This window comes from Zeus faber (genome assembly GCF_960531495.2).
Source record: "Zeus faber genome assembly, chromosome: 5".
Lineage (NCBI taxonomy): Eukaryota > Metazoa > Chordata > Actinopteri > Zeiformes > Zeidae > Zeus > Zeus faber.
The window spans coordinates 37326290-37342894 of NC_137192.1; the positions used below are offsets into that span (position 1 = coordinate 37326290).

The following is a 16605-nucleotide window of genomic DNA, read 5'->3' on the forward strand; positions in this document are numbered from 1 at the left end:
CAGGACCTGGACATTCAGGACCTTGACATTCACGACCACAATCTGGACATTCAGGACCTGGACTTTCAGAACCAGGACATTCAGGACCTGGACATTCAGAACCAGAACCTGGACATTCAAATCTGGACATTCAGGACCTGGACCTGGAGCTTGTGTTCCAGACACACCCCCTATTCAGGTAAGTCCTCTCTAATGTGGGCGTGCTCTTAGCCAGGTGCAACCCTAATCACATGAGCAGCTGTATTCTATCACCTATTTATGGTCCTGCCCTTGAAGCGTTAGCTTCAAGCGTTGGCCCATTTGTAGTCGCTCTCGTGTGAAGACGCTCTGTGTAAAGACGCACGTCTACCTCTGCACGTCAAATAGAAGTGCATTACTGACTAAATCTGTTTTATTGTTGTCGTTTGTTGTTGTCCTTTGCTGTTGTTTTTCTTGTTATTATTGCTGGTTCAGTCTTATTTGGCACTTACTTTGTCCTAGCTGGTTCAGGGTAGTACCTGCATATCTGCTGCTAATTGCTCAGCCATCAGCAAGGGTGTGAGCCAAGCAACTCCCTCTAATCAGTAAACCCTTTGTCTAACTTTCTGGGCGTGTCCTTCCGCTGAACAGGGATAAATACCCTTCACTACAAACTGAACTCTGAGTCGAGCTCTAGTGCTGAGGTTGCTGTGTAGTGTATCACTGCTCGTATTGTAGTATTGCAACTTGGACTACTGGTTTGACTGCACATTTCACTGCTATTTGCTGATCTGCCAACAAGCTTGTGTTCCAGACACACCCCCTATTCAGGTAAGTCCTCTCTTATGTGGGCGTGCTCTTAGCCAGGTGCAACCCTAATCACATGAGCAGCTGTATTCAATCACCTATTTATGGTCCTGCCCTTGAAGAGTTAGCTTCAAGCGTTGGCCCATTTGTAGTCGCTCTGTGTGAAGACGCACGTCTACCTCTGCACGTCAACCGAAGCAAGGACACCGAACAAGGCAAACCTGCCTTCTTTCTCTCACTCCATACAAAATGTGCTACTACCGCATCACTACAACTTCAAGGTCACCCAGAAAGCCTCGTTATACCATACGCCGATACAATCCAGGTAACCTCAGGTCCCTGCAGCAAACATCTTCTGCAAAGACCTCCTTCTCTGTTGGCTTGTGGAATTGTCGATCTGCAGTTAACAAGGCAGACTTCATTTCTGGTCATGCCAACCACCTCTCCTTGGAGCTCCTTGCTCTCACTGAGACATGGATTAAACCGGAAGATAGCGCAACCCCGGCTGCACTCTCCACTAACTACTCATTCTCCCACACATCCAGACCATCTGGCCGTGGTGGTGGGACTGGCCTGCTAATTTCTAACACAAGGAAATTGAATCCACTGCTGCCTTTAAACAACTTTGCCTCCTTTGAATATCACGCCGTCTTGGTGACTGCTCCGGTGAAAGCCTATGTGGTCGTCATCTACCGTCCACCAGGACAACTAGGTGACTTCCTACATGAGCTTGACACCCTGCTGTCATCAATTCCTGAGCATGACTGTCCCATGCTCGTCCTCGGAGACATGAACATCCACTTGGACAGTGCGAGCTCGGCTGACTTCCTGTCTTATGTTCGCTCATTCGATCTAAGACAGGTCCCGACTCCACCGACTCACAAGGCTGGCAAAGAGCTTGATCTCATTCTTGCTCGGAGCTGTACCACCGACAACCTATGGGTCACTCCTCTTCATCTCTCTGACCACTTCTTCATCCACTTCAATGTCCAGCTACCAAAACAACCCCCCACCTCCCCACCCATGGTTACTATCCGCAGCAATCTCCGCAACCTGTCTCCCACCCACTTCTCCTCTGTGCTCTCCTCTTCTCTTCCACCTCACGGCACTTTCTCCTCTCTGCAGGTTAATGATGCCACTGACTCCCTCTGCTCCACCTTGAGCTCATGTCTGGAGCCTGTGTTCACAATCCACCAGACCCGCTCGATCAACCCAGTCGCACCCTTGGCTGACTGACACCCTCCGGACAACGCGCACTGACCTCAGAGCAGCCGAGAGGAAATGGCACAAATCCAAAACAACTGAGGATCTTGCTAGCTACCAGACACTGCTGTCCTCCTTCTCTTCCAGCATCACTGCTGCTAAGAAGGCCTTCTTCAACGATAGGATCAACGGTGCCACAGACACACGTAAGTTATTCGCCACCTTCAAGTCTCTGATTTACCCTCCACCACCTCCCCCAGCTACTAACCTCACTGCTGACTGCCTTGCCTCCTTTTTTACTAACAAAGTGGCAGCCATCAGCAGCCAATTCACTAAACAACTTACTCACAACCTGTCTTCTCCAGCCCTAGGCTCATCGTTCCCTGGTTTCACCCCCCTCGCTGAAAGTGAGGTATCTAAACTACTAACATGTAGCCGTCCTACTACCTGTCCGCTAGATCCGATCCCATCTAACCTCCTTCAAGCCATATCACCGACTATCACCCCGGCAATCACACATGTGATTAATTCTTCCCTAACTTCCGGCACTTTCCCTTCCGCTTTCAAAGCGGCTCGGGTCGCACCACTGCTCAAAAAACCCTCACTCGATCCCAATCAAGTAGGAAACTATCGGCCGGTCTCTCTCCTCCCATTCCTTTCCAAAACCTTAGAGAGGGCGGTCTCTAGACAGGTTACAGAGTACCTGTCAAGGAACAACCTTCTTGATACACTTCAATCTGGCTTCAAAAGTGGTCACTCCACCGAAACAGCCCTGTTGTCTGTGACAGAGGCCTTAAAAACTGCTAGAGCTGCTGCCAAATCCTCGGTTCTCATTCTGCTAGACTTATCAGCTGCTTTTGACACTGTCAATCATTGCATACTCCTGTCCATACTCTCAAGCATGGGCATAACGGGCAGTGCACTTTCCTGGTTGGAATCTGACCTCACTGGGCGCTTGTTCAGTGTGACATGGCGAGGCCGCTGTCTGTGCCTCACCACCTCACCACACGGGTGCCCCAAGGCTCGGTGCTAGGACCCCTCCTCTTTGCCATATACACCACCTCACTGGGCCCGATCATCTGCTCACATGGCTTTTCATATCACTGCTATGCGGATGATACTCAACTCTATCTGTCCTTCCCGCCCGACGACCCCACTGTCTCGACGCAGATCTCGGATTGTCTCGCTGACATATCCACATGGATGACGATGGATTATCATCTTCAACTAAATCTGGCGAAAACGGAACTGCTGGTCTTCCCGGCCAAACAAGGTATTCATCACAACATTGATATTAAAATCGACTCTCTATCTCTTGTTCCTACCAAGGCTGCAAGGAATCTTGGTGACATTATTGATGACCAACTGACATTCTCGGACCATGTTGCCGCCGTCTCCCGGTCCTGCCGCTTCGTTGTTACACTAATGTTGTTGTTACACTAATCTCTGTCGCAATGTAGCTTGAATGTTATTCTCCCTTGTAAGTCGCTTTGGATAAAAGCGTCTGCTAAATGACTAAATGTAAATGTAAATGTGGACGTTCAGGAACTGGACATTCAAGTCCTGGACATTCAGGACCTTGTCATTCATGACCTGGACATTCAGAACCTGGACATTCAGAACCTGGTCATTCAGGACCTGGACATTCAGAACCTGGACATTCAGGACCTGTACATTCAGGACCACAACCTGGACATTCACAACCTGGACATTCACAACCTGGACAATCAGGACCTGGATGTTCAGAACCTGGACATTCAGAACCTGGACATTCAGACCTGGACATTCAGGACCTGGATATTCAGAACCTGGACATTCAGAACCACGACGTTCAGGACCTGGACATTCAAGACCTTTAAATTCAGGGCCACAACCCCAACGTTCAGAACCTGGATGTTCATGACCTGGACATTCGGGACGTGGACATTCGTGACCTGGACATTCGGGACCTGGACATTCACAGGACCTGGACATTCGGGACCAGGATCTGAATATCACAGGTTCCATCTCTGTGGTGGAGTTGGGACAGTACACATGGTGGATGCTTCATCCACTCACCAGCAGCATGATGGTTCCAAAGTAGGTGGTTCTCAGCAGCATCTCCAGGTCTTTAGGCATCTGGAAAAAAGACGAAACCAGATGTTTTAAAAGGTTCAACAGTTTGGACCTGTGGTTCTACAGTAAGGAGCGGAACTTGGTCCTACAGTTTTGACCTCTGGTTCTAGAGTAAGGTGTGGAGCTTAGTTCTCGAATTTGGACCTGTGGTTCTACAGTTGGGGGTGGCGCTTGGTTCTCCAGTTTGGACCTGTGATTCTTCAGTTCGGGGTGGAACTTGGTTCTGCAGTTTAAACCTGTAGTTCTACAGTAAGGAGTGGAACTTGGTCCTACAGTTTTGACCTCTGGTTCTAGAGTAAGGTGTGGAGCTTAGTTCTACAGATTGAACCTGTGGTTCTACAGTTAGGGGTGGAACTTGGTTCTACAGTTTGAACCTGTGGTTCTGCAATTAGGGCTGGAACTTGGTTCTATAGTTTGAACCTGTGGTTCTACAATTAGGGGTGGATCTTGATTCTACAGTTTGGACCTGTGGTTCTACAGTTAGGGGTGGAACTTGGTTCTGCAGTTTCAACCTGTAGTTCTACAGTAAGGAGTGGAACTTGGTCCTACAGTTTTGACCTCTGGTTCTAGAGTAAGGTGTGGAGCTAAGTTCTTGAATTTGGACCTGTGGTTCTACAGTTGGGGGTGGAACCTGGTTCTACAGTTTGAACCTGTGGTTCTACAGTTAGGGGTGGAACTTGGTTCTACAGTTTGAACCTGTGGTTCTACAATTAGGGCTGGAACTTGGTTCTATAGTTTGAACCTGTGGTTCTACAATTAGGGGTGGATCTTGATTCTACAGTTTGGACCTGTGGTTCTACAGTTAGGGGTGGAACTTGGTTCTACAGTTTCAACCTGTAATTCTACAGTAAGGAGTGGAACTTGGTCCTACAGTTTTGACCTCTGGTTCTAGAGTAAGGTGTGGAGCTTATTTCTTGAATTTGGACCTGTGGTTCTAAAGTTGGGGGTGGAGCTTGGTTCCCCAGTTTGGACCTGTGATTCTTCGGTTCGGGGTGGAACTTGGTTCTGCAGTTTGAACCTGTGGTTGTAATTCGGAGTGGAACTTGGTTCTACAGTTTGAACCTGTGGTTCTACAATTAGGGCTGGAACTTGGTTCTATAGTTTGAACCTGTGGTTCTACAATTAGGGGTGGATCTTGGTTCTACCGTTTGGACCTGTGGTTCTACAGTTTGGACCTGTGGTTCTACAGTTAGGGGTGGAACTTTGCTCTACAGTTTGAACCTGTGGTTTTACATTTAGGAGTGGATCTTGGTTCGACAGTTTGGACCTGTGGTTCTACAGTTAGGGGTGGAACTTGGTTCTACAGTTTGGACCTGTGGTTGTACAATTAGGGGTGGAACTTGGTTCTACAGTTTGGACCTGTGGTTCTACAGTTAGGGGTGGAGCTTGGTCGTACAGTTTGAACCTGTGGTTCTACAGTTAGGGGTGGAACTTGGTTCTACAGTTTGAATCTGTGGTTCTACAGTTCGTGGAGGAACTTGGTTCTACAGTTGGAACCTGTGGTTCTACAGTTAGGAGTGGAACTTGGTTCTACAGTTTGGACCTGTGGTTCTAGAGTTAGGGATGGAACTTGGTTTGACAGTTTGAATCTGTGGTTCTACAGTTTGTGGTGGAACTTGGTTCTACAGTTTGAACCCATGGTTCTACAGTTAGGGGTAGAATTTGGTTCTACGGTTTGGACCCTTGGTTCTACAGTTAGGGGTGGAACTTGCTTCTACAGTTTGAACCTGTCAAACCGTGGGGTGATCTTACCCTCTCGTGGGCGATGTTCATGGTAAAGATCCCGGCCTTGAAGTAGGAGAACATTCCGCTGTCGAAAAAGAACTCTGACAACGCCAGGTAGATCATCCTGTCGTAGTCCCTGATCTGAGGTTCTACCGCCTCGTTCACCTGGTCCTCGCCCTCCGAGGCCAGCGAGAAGAACATGCCCTGAGGAACCAGGTACCATCAGAGGAACAGCACACAAAAGAACCAGTAGAACCCAGTAGAATGTGGCAGAACCCAGTGAAACCAGTAGAATGTAGCAGAATCCAGTAGAACCGAGTGGAATGTAGCACAACCCAGTAGAACCCAGCAGAACCAGTAAAATGTAGCAGAACCCAGTAGAACCAGTAGGTGTTCCTCACCCTAAAGTCCATGTCCAGGCTCCTGGAGCTGAGCTGGGGGTCACTCAGCAGAGAGTAGTCGATGCCGATGTAGTCGTCCACCTCTGTCCTCACTGCAAAGTACAAGTTCTAACATAATACTTATTGCAAAGTACAAGTACTAACATAATACCCACTGCAAAGTGCAAGTGCTCTCATAATACCCACAGTGAACTACATAATACTAACAGTGAAAGTACACAGCAACATTCCCACTGAAGTGAAGGTATACAACATGTAGTACACAACATGTAGTACACAACATGTAGTACATCACATGTAGCACACAACATGTACTACACAACATGTTCTACACAATATGTAGTTCACAACATGTACTACACAACATGTAGTACACATTAGGTATACATGTAGTACACCTGTAGTACACATGTAGTATACATGTAGTACACATGTAATAGAGATGTTGTAAATATGCAGTATACATGTAGAACACATGTAGTATACATGTAGTGCACATGTAGTATACAAGTAGTACACATGCAGTATACATGTAGTACACATGTAGGTAGGTTCCAATGACCTGAGGGCACAGCAGTAGAAGGTGGCGGAGTCAATGAAGAGGGAGGCCGAGAGAGCTACACAGACCTTCCCCTCCTCCAAGATGGCCGCCTCTACCATCCTGCCCCGTAAACACCTCCATCCTGCCCCGTAGACACTTCCATCCTCCTCCATAAAGACTTCCATCCTGCCCCGTAGAGAATTCCATCCTGCCCAGTAGGGACTTCCATCCTGCCCCGTAGACACTTCCCTCCTGCCACCACCCAGAGGATAAATGCTGAATCTCACGTGGATCTTCCCGCATGCCAAATGTCCACCTGGCCACCACCACACCCTCAGCATTCACAGTCTCTACGACAACGTCCACCTTCGGTAGGACACGGTCAGCACCTTCACTAAGACCCTAAAGGACGTGGCTTTAGGATGCAGCACAGGAAGCCCCTCTCAGGATCAGCACAGGACCCAGCCTCCAGGAAGCTTCACCTCTCTGCAGCAGGGGAGAACCCAGGATGTACGTATTCCTCTGTGCTCTCTACATCCCCCCCGAGAAACTCGCCATACTTTGACGAAGAGATCCTCCCCCTCCTCCACGAGCAGGTCTGCAGCTCCCAGGTCCAGGGAAACTGCAGATTTTGGCCCTCAGGTCAACAGGAATGGACGAGACCTCGTGGAGCTCTGTCAAAGCCTGGATCTGTAAATGGTCAATGGTAGGTTATGAGGAGACCCTCTAGGAAGACATGTGTTGTGCTCACCTCTTGGCAGGAGCACAGTTGACCACATGGTCACTGACTTAGACTCTTCTTCTCTCAGCGCATTGACAGTTAAAGCACTAACCCCTCTGTCCGATTAAAGACAAATCACTGTGTTCCTTAAAAGGACCAACCCAAAGCACCGCACCTTCACAGCCCAGTGAGCTGTTCAGTACCAGGGGACCATACAGACGGGCCCAAAACAGCCCAGAAGAGTTCCAGAAACCAATCAGCACCCCTGAAATTCAAATGCTATTAGATACCTTTCTGGACACCACGTATGTTCACAGTAAAGAAGGAGCGAATCTGGCAGTTCGAAATATCAATGACGTCACCATGGAAACAGCCAAAAAGAATGCAGTTAAACCATTAAAAGATAAACATAAAAAGCACAATAATGACAGCTGGTTTGACAAATAATAAAAAAAACAATAAGACAAAAACTTGGGAAATTATCCAATGAAAAACATAGAGAACTAGCAAAGGCAGAAAAAGGCCTTCTTTATTGTGACACACTTAAACACTACAAACGTAAACTCTGATTCAAAAAGGCACAATACACACACAAGCAACTGTCACTGATTGAGGAGTCCATAAATATAAACCTATTCTGGAATAAATGGAGCCCTAACTCTGAAGAATTTGTGATATTTGGGTTACCCATTTTAAAACTCTTTATGAGAGAGAACCAAACAACACAGAGCCAAATTAAACAAATTCCAATTAACAATAAAAGAAAACCAGAATCCTCTGGACCCTGTTATTGAGCAGCAACTAACCAAAAAACTCTGTGTCCTAAAAGGCAAGAAGGCAAGCAGGCGTGGTGGCATCCTGAAGGAGATGCCAGAAAACACAAGACAGAAATTCCTGTTTGCCATCTTGGAATGATTGAATTGATTGTGAGCATAGGTCACTGACATCTGGAATCAGGGTCTCTGTGACGGACAAAGGGGCGTGGTCAACCACCGGCTGTGGACGACAGCACGGTTCTCTTTCCTGCAGCCGCCAAGATGCCTCAAATCGGCCCATTCAGCTTTAAGTTTTCTTAATGTTTGTTTGTCTTACAAAGGGGATTGCCACACAGGTTCGTGAGCAGCCCACCAGCAGAACGCCATTCCTCCTGCGCCCGAGATGATTATTATCAACTTCATTATTATAATTATCATTATTTTGTTATTTATACTTGTGAACAGCATACCTTATTGTTTAAGGTGACAATAAAGACTCTCGCCCAGTGTTGGCGCACCACAGCCAGAAAGACTCCGTCTCCCTCTCTAAACCCTTACCTGTGGGCAGAGACCCCCATCACCCCCAGAGGTCTCATCACGATATCTCATATTCAATGATGGAGATCAATGACACCCAAATAAGGAGTGTCTGTGTGAACACTAACCTGGGGAAGGTTTTCTATAGCATCATCCATTCCACACTTGTAGACTTTGAGCACAACGTCCAATTGGATTGACGCCAAATCACTGCACTTCAGATCAGATTTACACACCCTCATGGACAAACAACGTTATTAACACAACACTCAGCATGTCTGCTTCATAGATTTCAACAAGGCACTGGATACTATTTGGCACCAAGGTCTATTCCAACTGACCTCCACACTCGAACATACCAACGAGCCTCCACTGGACATTATAACTGGCCTCCACCCTGGAAGATACCAACTGGCCTGTAGTAGAACTGTAGTAGTACTGTAGTAACGCTATAGTAGAACTGTAGTAGCACTGTAGTAGTACTGTAGTAGCACTGTAGTAGTACTGTAGTAGGACTGTAGTAGTACTGCAGTAGTACTGTAGTAGTGAGGTGTCTGGAAGGTTTGAGGTGAATAGGTCACTGAGCTCCCAAAGCTGAGATATAGTGTGGTCATAATATTAACTATGTTATTATTAGATTTATTGCTTGAGAACGAGAATGTCAAGGGTCTGTTTAGAGGCCCTATGGGAGAGGAATTTTGTTTATTCCTCCAGATTGACCAGAGGAGGAAATGTTTAGATTTATGACAGGACAGAGGCTGAGTGGGCACCTATAGGTTGGGACCAGAGATGGTATGTTATCTCTGTACAGCTTTAAAAGCGAATGCAGAGCGTCACTTGGCAGAGATCCCATCCGGCTCGGGTCTCTCCCAGGACATCCATGGCAAGTCTGGTTTGATGCTGATTTGTGTAATAAAACTATTATTTTATTCAAGTCAGTGTCAGCGGTCACTCCTTCATTCTTCAACACATCACACCCATCAAGAAACTAAACTACAAAGTGGCGTCACGAACAGGATTTGTTGGGCCTCATCTGCCGATGCTGCCTGCTCCAGCGAACTGCCGCTCTCAGGGTGAGTGACCTCTCACAAAATTGAGCTGTTATGTGGGCTAGGAGCAGTATGTTTTTGGCAGGGAGACTACACTGAGATTATGCGGTGATGGAGATGATGTGTTGATGTGTGAAGTGAGTTTCCGTCTAAATTGGGGTTAATTAAGATGTAAAAGACGTAAATAAGGGGAATAAGAGAATAATAAATGAAGAAAAAGAGAATTAAGCTGAAATAGAGAATAGAGAATAGAGACAAGAGATATAAAAGTTAAAAGTTGAAATAGAGAATAGAGACGAGAGAAATAAAAGCTAAAAGTTAAAAGTTGAAATAGAGAATAGGGACGAGAGAAATGAAAAATGAAGTTAAAAGTAAAAGTTAAAGGCTTAAAAGATGTGGAGAAAGTAGAAATAAAAAAGTAATTGTAGAATGGTAGAACTAGTAGCCAAAAGTTATTTAAATAACCATGCAAGATTAACGAAGACAGGGCCCGTATCTCGTTAAACAGTAAAACGTGTACATTAAATGCTGCGTGAAAGTTGGCCGAATGAAGACATAATATAGTCAAATCTAGGTAGGAAAAACAAGAGGAAATAACCCTGGCCAGGGGAATTGACTCAAAATAAAATTATATGAATAAAGATGAAAAAGAAGAAAGTAAAGTGAAAAAGAGATAAAAGTTAAAAGCCTAAAGTAAGACGAAAAATATCAAAAGTGAAAAAGAGATAAAAGTTAAAAGCCTAAAGTAAGATGAAAAGTGAAAAAGAGATAAAAGTCAAAAGTCTAAAGTAAGATGAAAAAGATAAAGTCAAATAAAAAGAGTTACAAGTTAAAGGCTTAAAGATGAAAAATAAAGTTTGAGCTAAAGTAAGATGAAAAAGATAAAGTGAAATAAAAACAGTTACAAGTTAAAGGCTCAAAAGATGAAAAAATAAAGTTTGAGAAGAAAAGTGAGGAAAAACAGGGCAGAACCTGCTCTGGAGAACTAGTAAACATGCATGATGAGAGAATCTGATTAAAAAGAATTTGTTAAAAGTTTGGCCAAAGTCAAATTTTGATGAAATTAGAAAAGTATAAATGAGTCGATGTAAAACATAAAGCTAAGCGCTGTTGAAGTCTCTGGGGGATTAGATGTTCTGCTGGTCAGACATATCTTTTTCTTGTTTTCTTTTTGTGTGTGTGAGTGTGAAAGTGCCGCGGCTGCAGAGGTGTGAAGAGCTTTGTGTATGTTTTGTGTATGTATAAGTGATATAGAATATATGTGTTATTAAATAGGTATACATATGTGGTGAGCAGTTGAATAATACATAAAGAGAAACATTTCTTGCCCCTTTAGTGATAATCCTGAGCCTGTTTACGGACTTTGTAAAGTTGATAAATATATATGAGCCTTTTTCTCTAAGGACGTTTGATAAATATATATGAGCTTTTTTTCCAAGGACGTTTGTGCATTTGATAAAGGATATGAACCTTTACAGGACTTTATATAGTTGATAACAAAATGAGCCTTCTGAAGGACTAGAGCCACAGTCTGCCTACACATACATGTACACATCCAGAAAAGAAAAGAAAATCTCCTGCTCTGAATTGGAAGTGGGATTTGTGATTTGTTTGATTGGAGTGGGGGTTTTTTCTTTTTCTTTTTCTTTTTATGCTTGGGGTGTGTGTGGCGGTGATTTCTGTGAGTCCTGTCTGGTTAAAAGAGCAGATGGTCTTGTTGGGGTGAAGGGAGACTCTGGTTCTTGATGCAAGAAAAGAGGTTTTGTGTTTCGACTGCTGAGAGAAAACAGCTTTGATTTACGACTGTGCGTAACTGCATTGAGCTGGGCTGTTCCTACGGGAGCCAAAACAGGATGTTCACTCGCTGACGACCAGTCCATACTGGAAGTCTTTGCTAAACTTAAGAGGTGGAGCAAGGGGTGGTGCTTCACACAAGAGTGGAATTTAGTTAACTCCTCCTGACAAGAGGGACTGGTGAGCCCCCTCTCTACTCTTTTCTCTCAGTAGTTAGAAGAAAGAATAAAAAGGATAAAATACAATTAAAAAGATAAATAGAATAAAAATAATGAAATAAAATAAAAATAAATAGATAAATAGAATAAAAATAACTAATTAAAAGTGATATCAGATTGACTAATATACTCTTTGGACTTTAAATGAATTGCATGATTAAAAGTAACCATTGCTTTATTTCAAGTGTGCACAAAATAAAAAAGCTGATAATGTATGTCACACTGAATTGTATTACAGTGTGTATAAGACTTTAGAGTGAGCCTAAGGCATTGAACTCTTCTGTTGTTCTTTTTCCTTATTCTTTCTTCCTCTCTTTTACTATGCTGAGTGAAAGCTGGGGAAAGACAGAGAAGATGGAATGAGTCTGAACTGAATCATCCATAGGGCAGATGACAAGACATCTGGTAGATCTTCACAGACACTGAGGCTTGCGGATGACAACGTTCTGGAATCCTGAATCCATCAAAACCAATTAAAGGCCAGTACGGTTTTATCCACAAACTCTTTCAACAGACCTCACCTGCATTTACCTATATGCCTATAAATTTAGTTATAATAAATGTGTTTAGCTTGTTTTCACATATGGGTTTGTAGTAGTTCTTTTTCATACATTGCATTTGCAATTATTTAGTGAGAGACTTGGAAACGGACTGACCAATTAAGGCATTTGAACAAAGCGGCTGATGAGGCTGCTAAAGCAGTTACAGGAGCAAACAAAGCAGGCAAGGTTCTTCTGGTCACTCATGAAGTGGACTTGGAAGATAAAATCACGCTCAGAGATGTGATCGCGATGCAAGAAGCGGCGTCAGCCATAGATAAACAATTATGGTTGGACCGAGGGGCCACACAAGATTCTGCTGGTCTGTGGAGAAATCATGAAGGACTGATGGTAGCACCCCCTGACCTACTAGGTCTGATGATTCAGGAAGCACATGGGTTAACCCATGTTGCAAGGGGGGAGGTAAGGAGAAAGATCACAAAAGAGTATGGTTTTTGGGCACCGTACTTGCTTGAGCAAATTGATTATGTCAAAGGCAGATGCACAATCTGTCTTAAAAATAACGTTCGGAGGGGTGTGTTGAGTCAACCCGGGCACATTCCAACTCCGACAGGTCCTATGCGTGAGTTGGTTGTGGATTTTGTTGACATGATAAGACCAATAGGAGGTAAAAGATACATGCTAGTCGTCTTGGATAGATTTTCACGGTGGCCTGAGGCATGTCCAACCAAGCGTAAAGATGCTCAGTCGGTTGCCAAGTTCTTGTGTCGTGAGGTCATAAGCAGGTGGGGACTTCCAGATCGGATATCCTCAGATAATGGGAAAGAGTTTGTGGATAGAACAGTTAAATTAATTCTGCAAAAATTGGGAATTAAACAACGTTTAGGAGCTGTTTATCATCTGCAAAGCCAAGGAGTTTGTGAAAAAATGAATGGTGTGCTGAAAAATCGCATTGTTAAAATCTGTCAGCACACAGGTCTGAATTGGGTAGAGGCGCTTCCGTTGGCATTAATGGTGTGCCGTTCAAGTGGGCTCCATGATTTGCGCATGACACCCCATGAGTAAGCCACGGGTAGACGGATGCCAACACCGTGTTTGCGCACAAGTGGAAAGGGTCCAAGCTTAGCCCTTTTAGAAGACGAAATGCGAGTGTATGTTAACTACATGGCTGCACTGCATAAGAAAATACACACATATGTCTCTGACAGGCAAAAACAAGAGGAGGTGCTAGAGAGACTTGATGAGCAAAAGAGGAACGCGGTGCAACCTGGAGACAAGGTATTCGTGAAAGTGTTTAGGAGGAAATGGTTTAACGAAGGCCGCGAAGGACCATTCAAAGTTGTTCGCAGTACAGGAACTGCGGTTCAGGTTGAAGGTTCTCCTACATGGTACCATTTATCGCATTGTGTTAGAACGCCAAACGAAGAGGCGCCACGATCCCTGAGCAGAAATGCTGAAAGCTCAAGAGAGCCAACAGAAGCTGCAGACACAGCAGAGGTTCATGAGGACCTCAGAGGTCAAGACCCAGAAGAAGGGAGTGGCGATGATGTGGGTGTGCTTGATGTTGATGAGCACACTTTTGATGATCCCAGGGATGAATTGTCAGTCTCTGAGCAAGAAAGACACTTCGGTGACTTTGATTTACAACATGTCCCAGACACAACAGAGTCTAATCCCAGAGAAAATGGATTGTCAAAGACTCCAGAGGGCTGTGACACCTCTCCAGGAAAGTGTACCGACCCAGTTGGACCCAGGAGTCCAAGACAAAAAAGGGTTAAACCAAAACGATACGAGGACTAGAGTTGAAGTGATTTTGGGAAAGTCAGTTCAGCTGCCATGTCATTGTACCAAAGAAAATTATGAAAAAGGGGAAGTCCGAGTCCAGTGGGAAGATAACCTTGGGAAGGTAATTGACTTGTCGGGAACGTCACCGCTAAAGAAGTATGTGCTGCTAAATGATCAAAGAAGGCTGAAGATGATGACTGTAGTCTTTATCTACGTAGACCCCAGATTGAAGATCAAGGAGACTACAAGTGTTCTTATTTTGATCCTAAATTTGTGATTGTGAGAGAGGATGGAGTGCAAACAAAGCCTGACTACAGATATAAAATTGTGACTCTTGTGGTATTGAATGAAAGTAAAATTGTAGAGCCCACAGTTTTTGAAGAAGTAGGAAAATTAACAACTGAAGTATCAACTCCCCCACCAACTGAAGAAACAAAGCAGACGTCCGCCTTGTTAGGTTTGAAAGTCACCAATGTTGCAGAGGAATTGCAGTTAACTTCTGCTGCGCCTCAGATGATTCCAACAACTGGTGGAAATACCTCCCCCAAATGGAAAAATGCGCGTGGTGAAGACATAGTGCTAGCAGGACCTGATGTTAGCAGTGTGCCTCGCAATCAACAAAAGTATGTGTTGATGAATGACAGGAGAGGGGTTAAAGTTCAAAATGACTGTTCGCTTGTAGTACATAATGTACTATGGGAAGATCAAGGAGAATATACATGCACATATTTGGATCCAGAGTTTAAGTACGTCCCAAGACAAAATTATTGGGAAGCAGGATATAGAACTCGTAAGATAATGCTGGTAGTAAAAGGTCTGGTTACTAAAGAAATAAGTATGATTGCTAATGAAACCCAAAAACAACTAATAACTAGTAGTATTAACGTATCATCGTCAGTTACCACTCTAGCTGCAACATTGGCAGAAAATGATGTTCCTACTACGATGATGACAACTTCTACTTCTGTAACTCTCGGTAATCATACAAGAGAGGTTGTGAGGATGAGATCCACCACCTATAAAACACTGATGACTTCTTTGGTGTCTACAATGTCTGTAGATAAGACACTGACACCTATCGCTACATCCCCATCATCTGGAAGTGGATAAATATAACTCAGAAGTCTATGGTGAAGTTGGAAATTAAGTTAAATAATAGCAAGGAGAGCTCTGTGATTAGAGAGCCAATTGCTGAGGAGATTGATAGTAATTCAGGAGAAATAGCTTAGACGACGATGACAAATGTGGTCAATGATTTTCTTGAACCAGAGTGGACATCAGAAGACATGACTGATCATCTTCATGCTTTACAGAAGCGAGAAACCCAGTGGAAAGCATATGGGTTTGATTCCTCGGCGATGCAAATAACAGACCCATGGGCTAAGAGAAATCTGTGGTTCCAACAGATAACTCACTCCGTTAGAATAACTACTAATTCCAGTTGTCCGTGTATGGTGAAAGTTCCAGCTCCAGGCACATGGCCATCAATTCTAGAGACAGTATCGGAACCTTTGACGTCTGAATGTCAAAGTAATGCATTATCGTGGCTGCTATTCAGACAACAAGCAGCGAATGAAGTATGGCTGGCTCTGTCGGTTAATCTATTTAGACCTGGACGTAGGTGTTCCTGGTTGAGAGAATTGCCATATTTAAATCTTCTTGATAAGTATGAAGATTTTAGAACAGCAACACCTGAAGCTATGGAAGTGGCACCTGCAAAAGGTATAGACTGCTTTTCTTCTAATGATACTCATGAAGGAGATGGTATGTTTATGGGGATATCAGAATGTGAAATCTACATGATGGAATTTGGAAAAAAGTATAAAAAGGACGGTTGGTGAAACATATAAAGTGACCTTTCATGCGCCAAATAGTCGTCAAAGTAAAACATTGAGCGTAAAGAATCAAACTTTACCAGGTAATGTGACTATAGGAACATTCAAAGATATTTGGGGGTATGTGGTGATAAAGCATACTTATTTCTGCCGTATGGATGGACTGGATGTTGCTATATGGCACAGTTGAAACTTCCTTATGATGTTTTTGTCCTTCAGAAGGGACAAAAGACAGATGAGGGTGATTCTGCAAAGACTGCCAAAAGTAGGAAGAAAAGAGAGTTGGCACAATTTCACAATTTGGAGTCTTATCATTGGAGGATATCTTTAGGAGAAAAATGGGCTATAGGATTGTTTCCATGGTACAGGGTTACATTCTTAGCTGATCATATTGATAATATCACGTATACTCTGCAAGGGTTTGCAAATGAGACCATAAGAGGTTTTGATTATTTGTCGAACGCACAGAGGAGTCATCGATTGACGTTGCTGAAACACGACATGGCTCTTGATTATTTTTTTGGCCAAACAAGGTGGCCTCTGCATGACCTTAAATCTAACCGGAGATGCCTGTTATACGTTGATACCTGATGTCTCCGACAATATGACTAACGTCATAGATGCGTTAAAACTTATAAGGGATGCGTTTGGGCCATCAAAA

General features: G+C 44.1%; 1 protein-coding gene across 1 annotated transcript in view; it reads right to left on the reverse strand.

Moving 5' to 3' along the window:
• The window catches only part of pltp (phospholipid transfer protein), a 49404-nt gene that overhangs the window by 11199 nt on the left and 21600 nt on the right, over window positions 1-16605 (reverse strand). Inside the window, exons 8-10 of the mRNA XM_080000397.1 lie at window positions 6210-6301; window positions 5836-6012; window positions 4027-4086 (exon numbers count right to left, since the gene is read on the reverse strand). Of these exons, the coding sequence (XP_079856523.1) occupies window positions 4027-4086; window positions 5836-6012; window positions 6210-6301 (329 nt within the window). The remainder of the gene's footprint in view (window positions 1-4026; window positions 4087-5835; window positions 6013-6209; window positions 6302-16605) is intronic.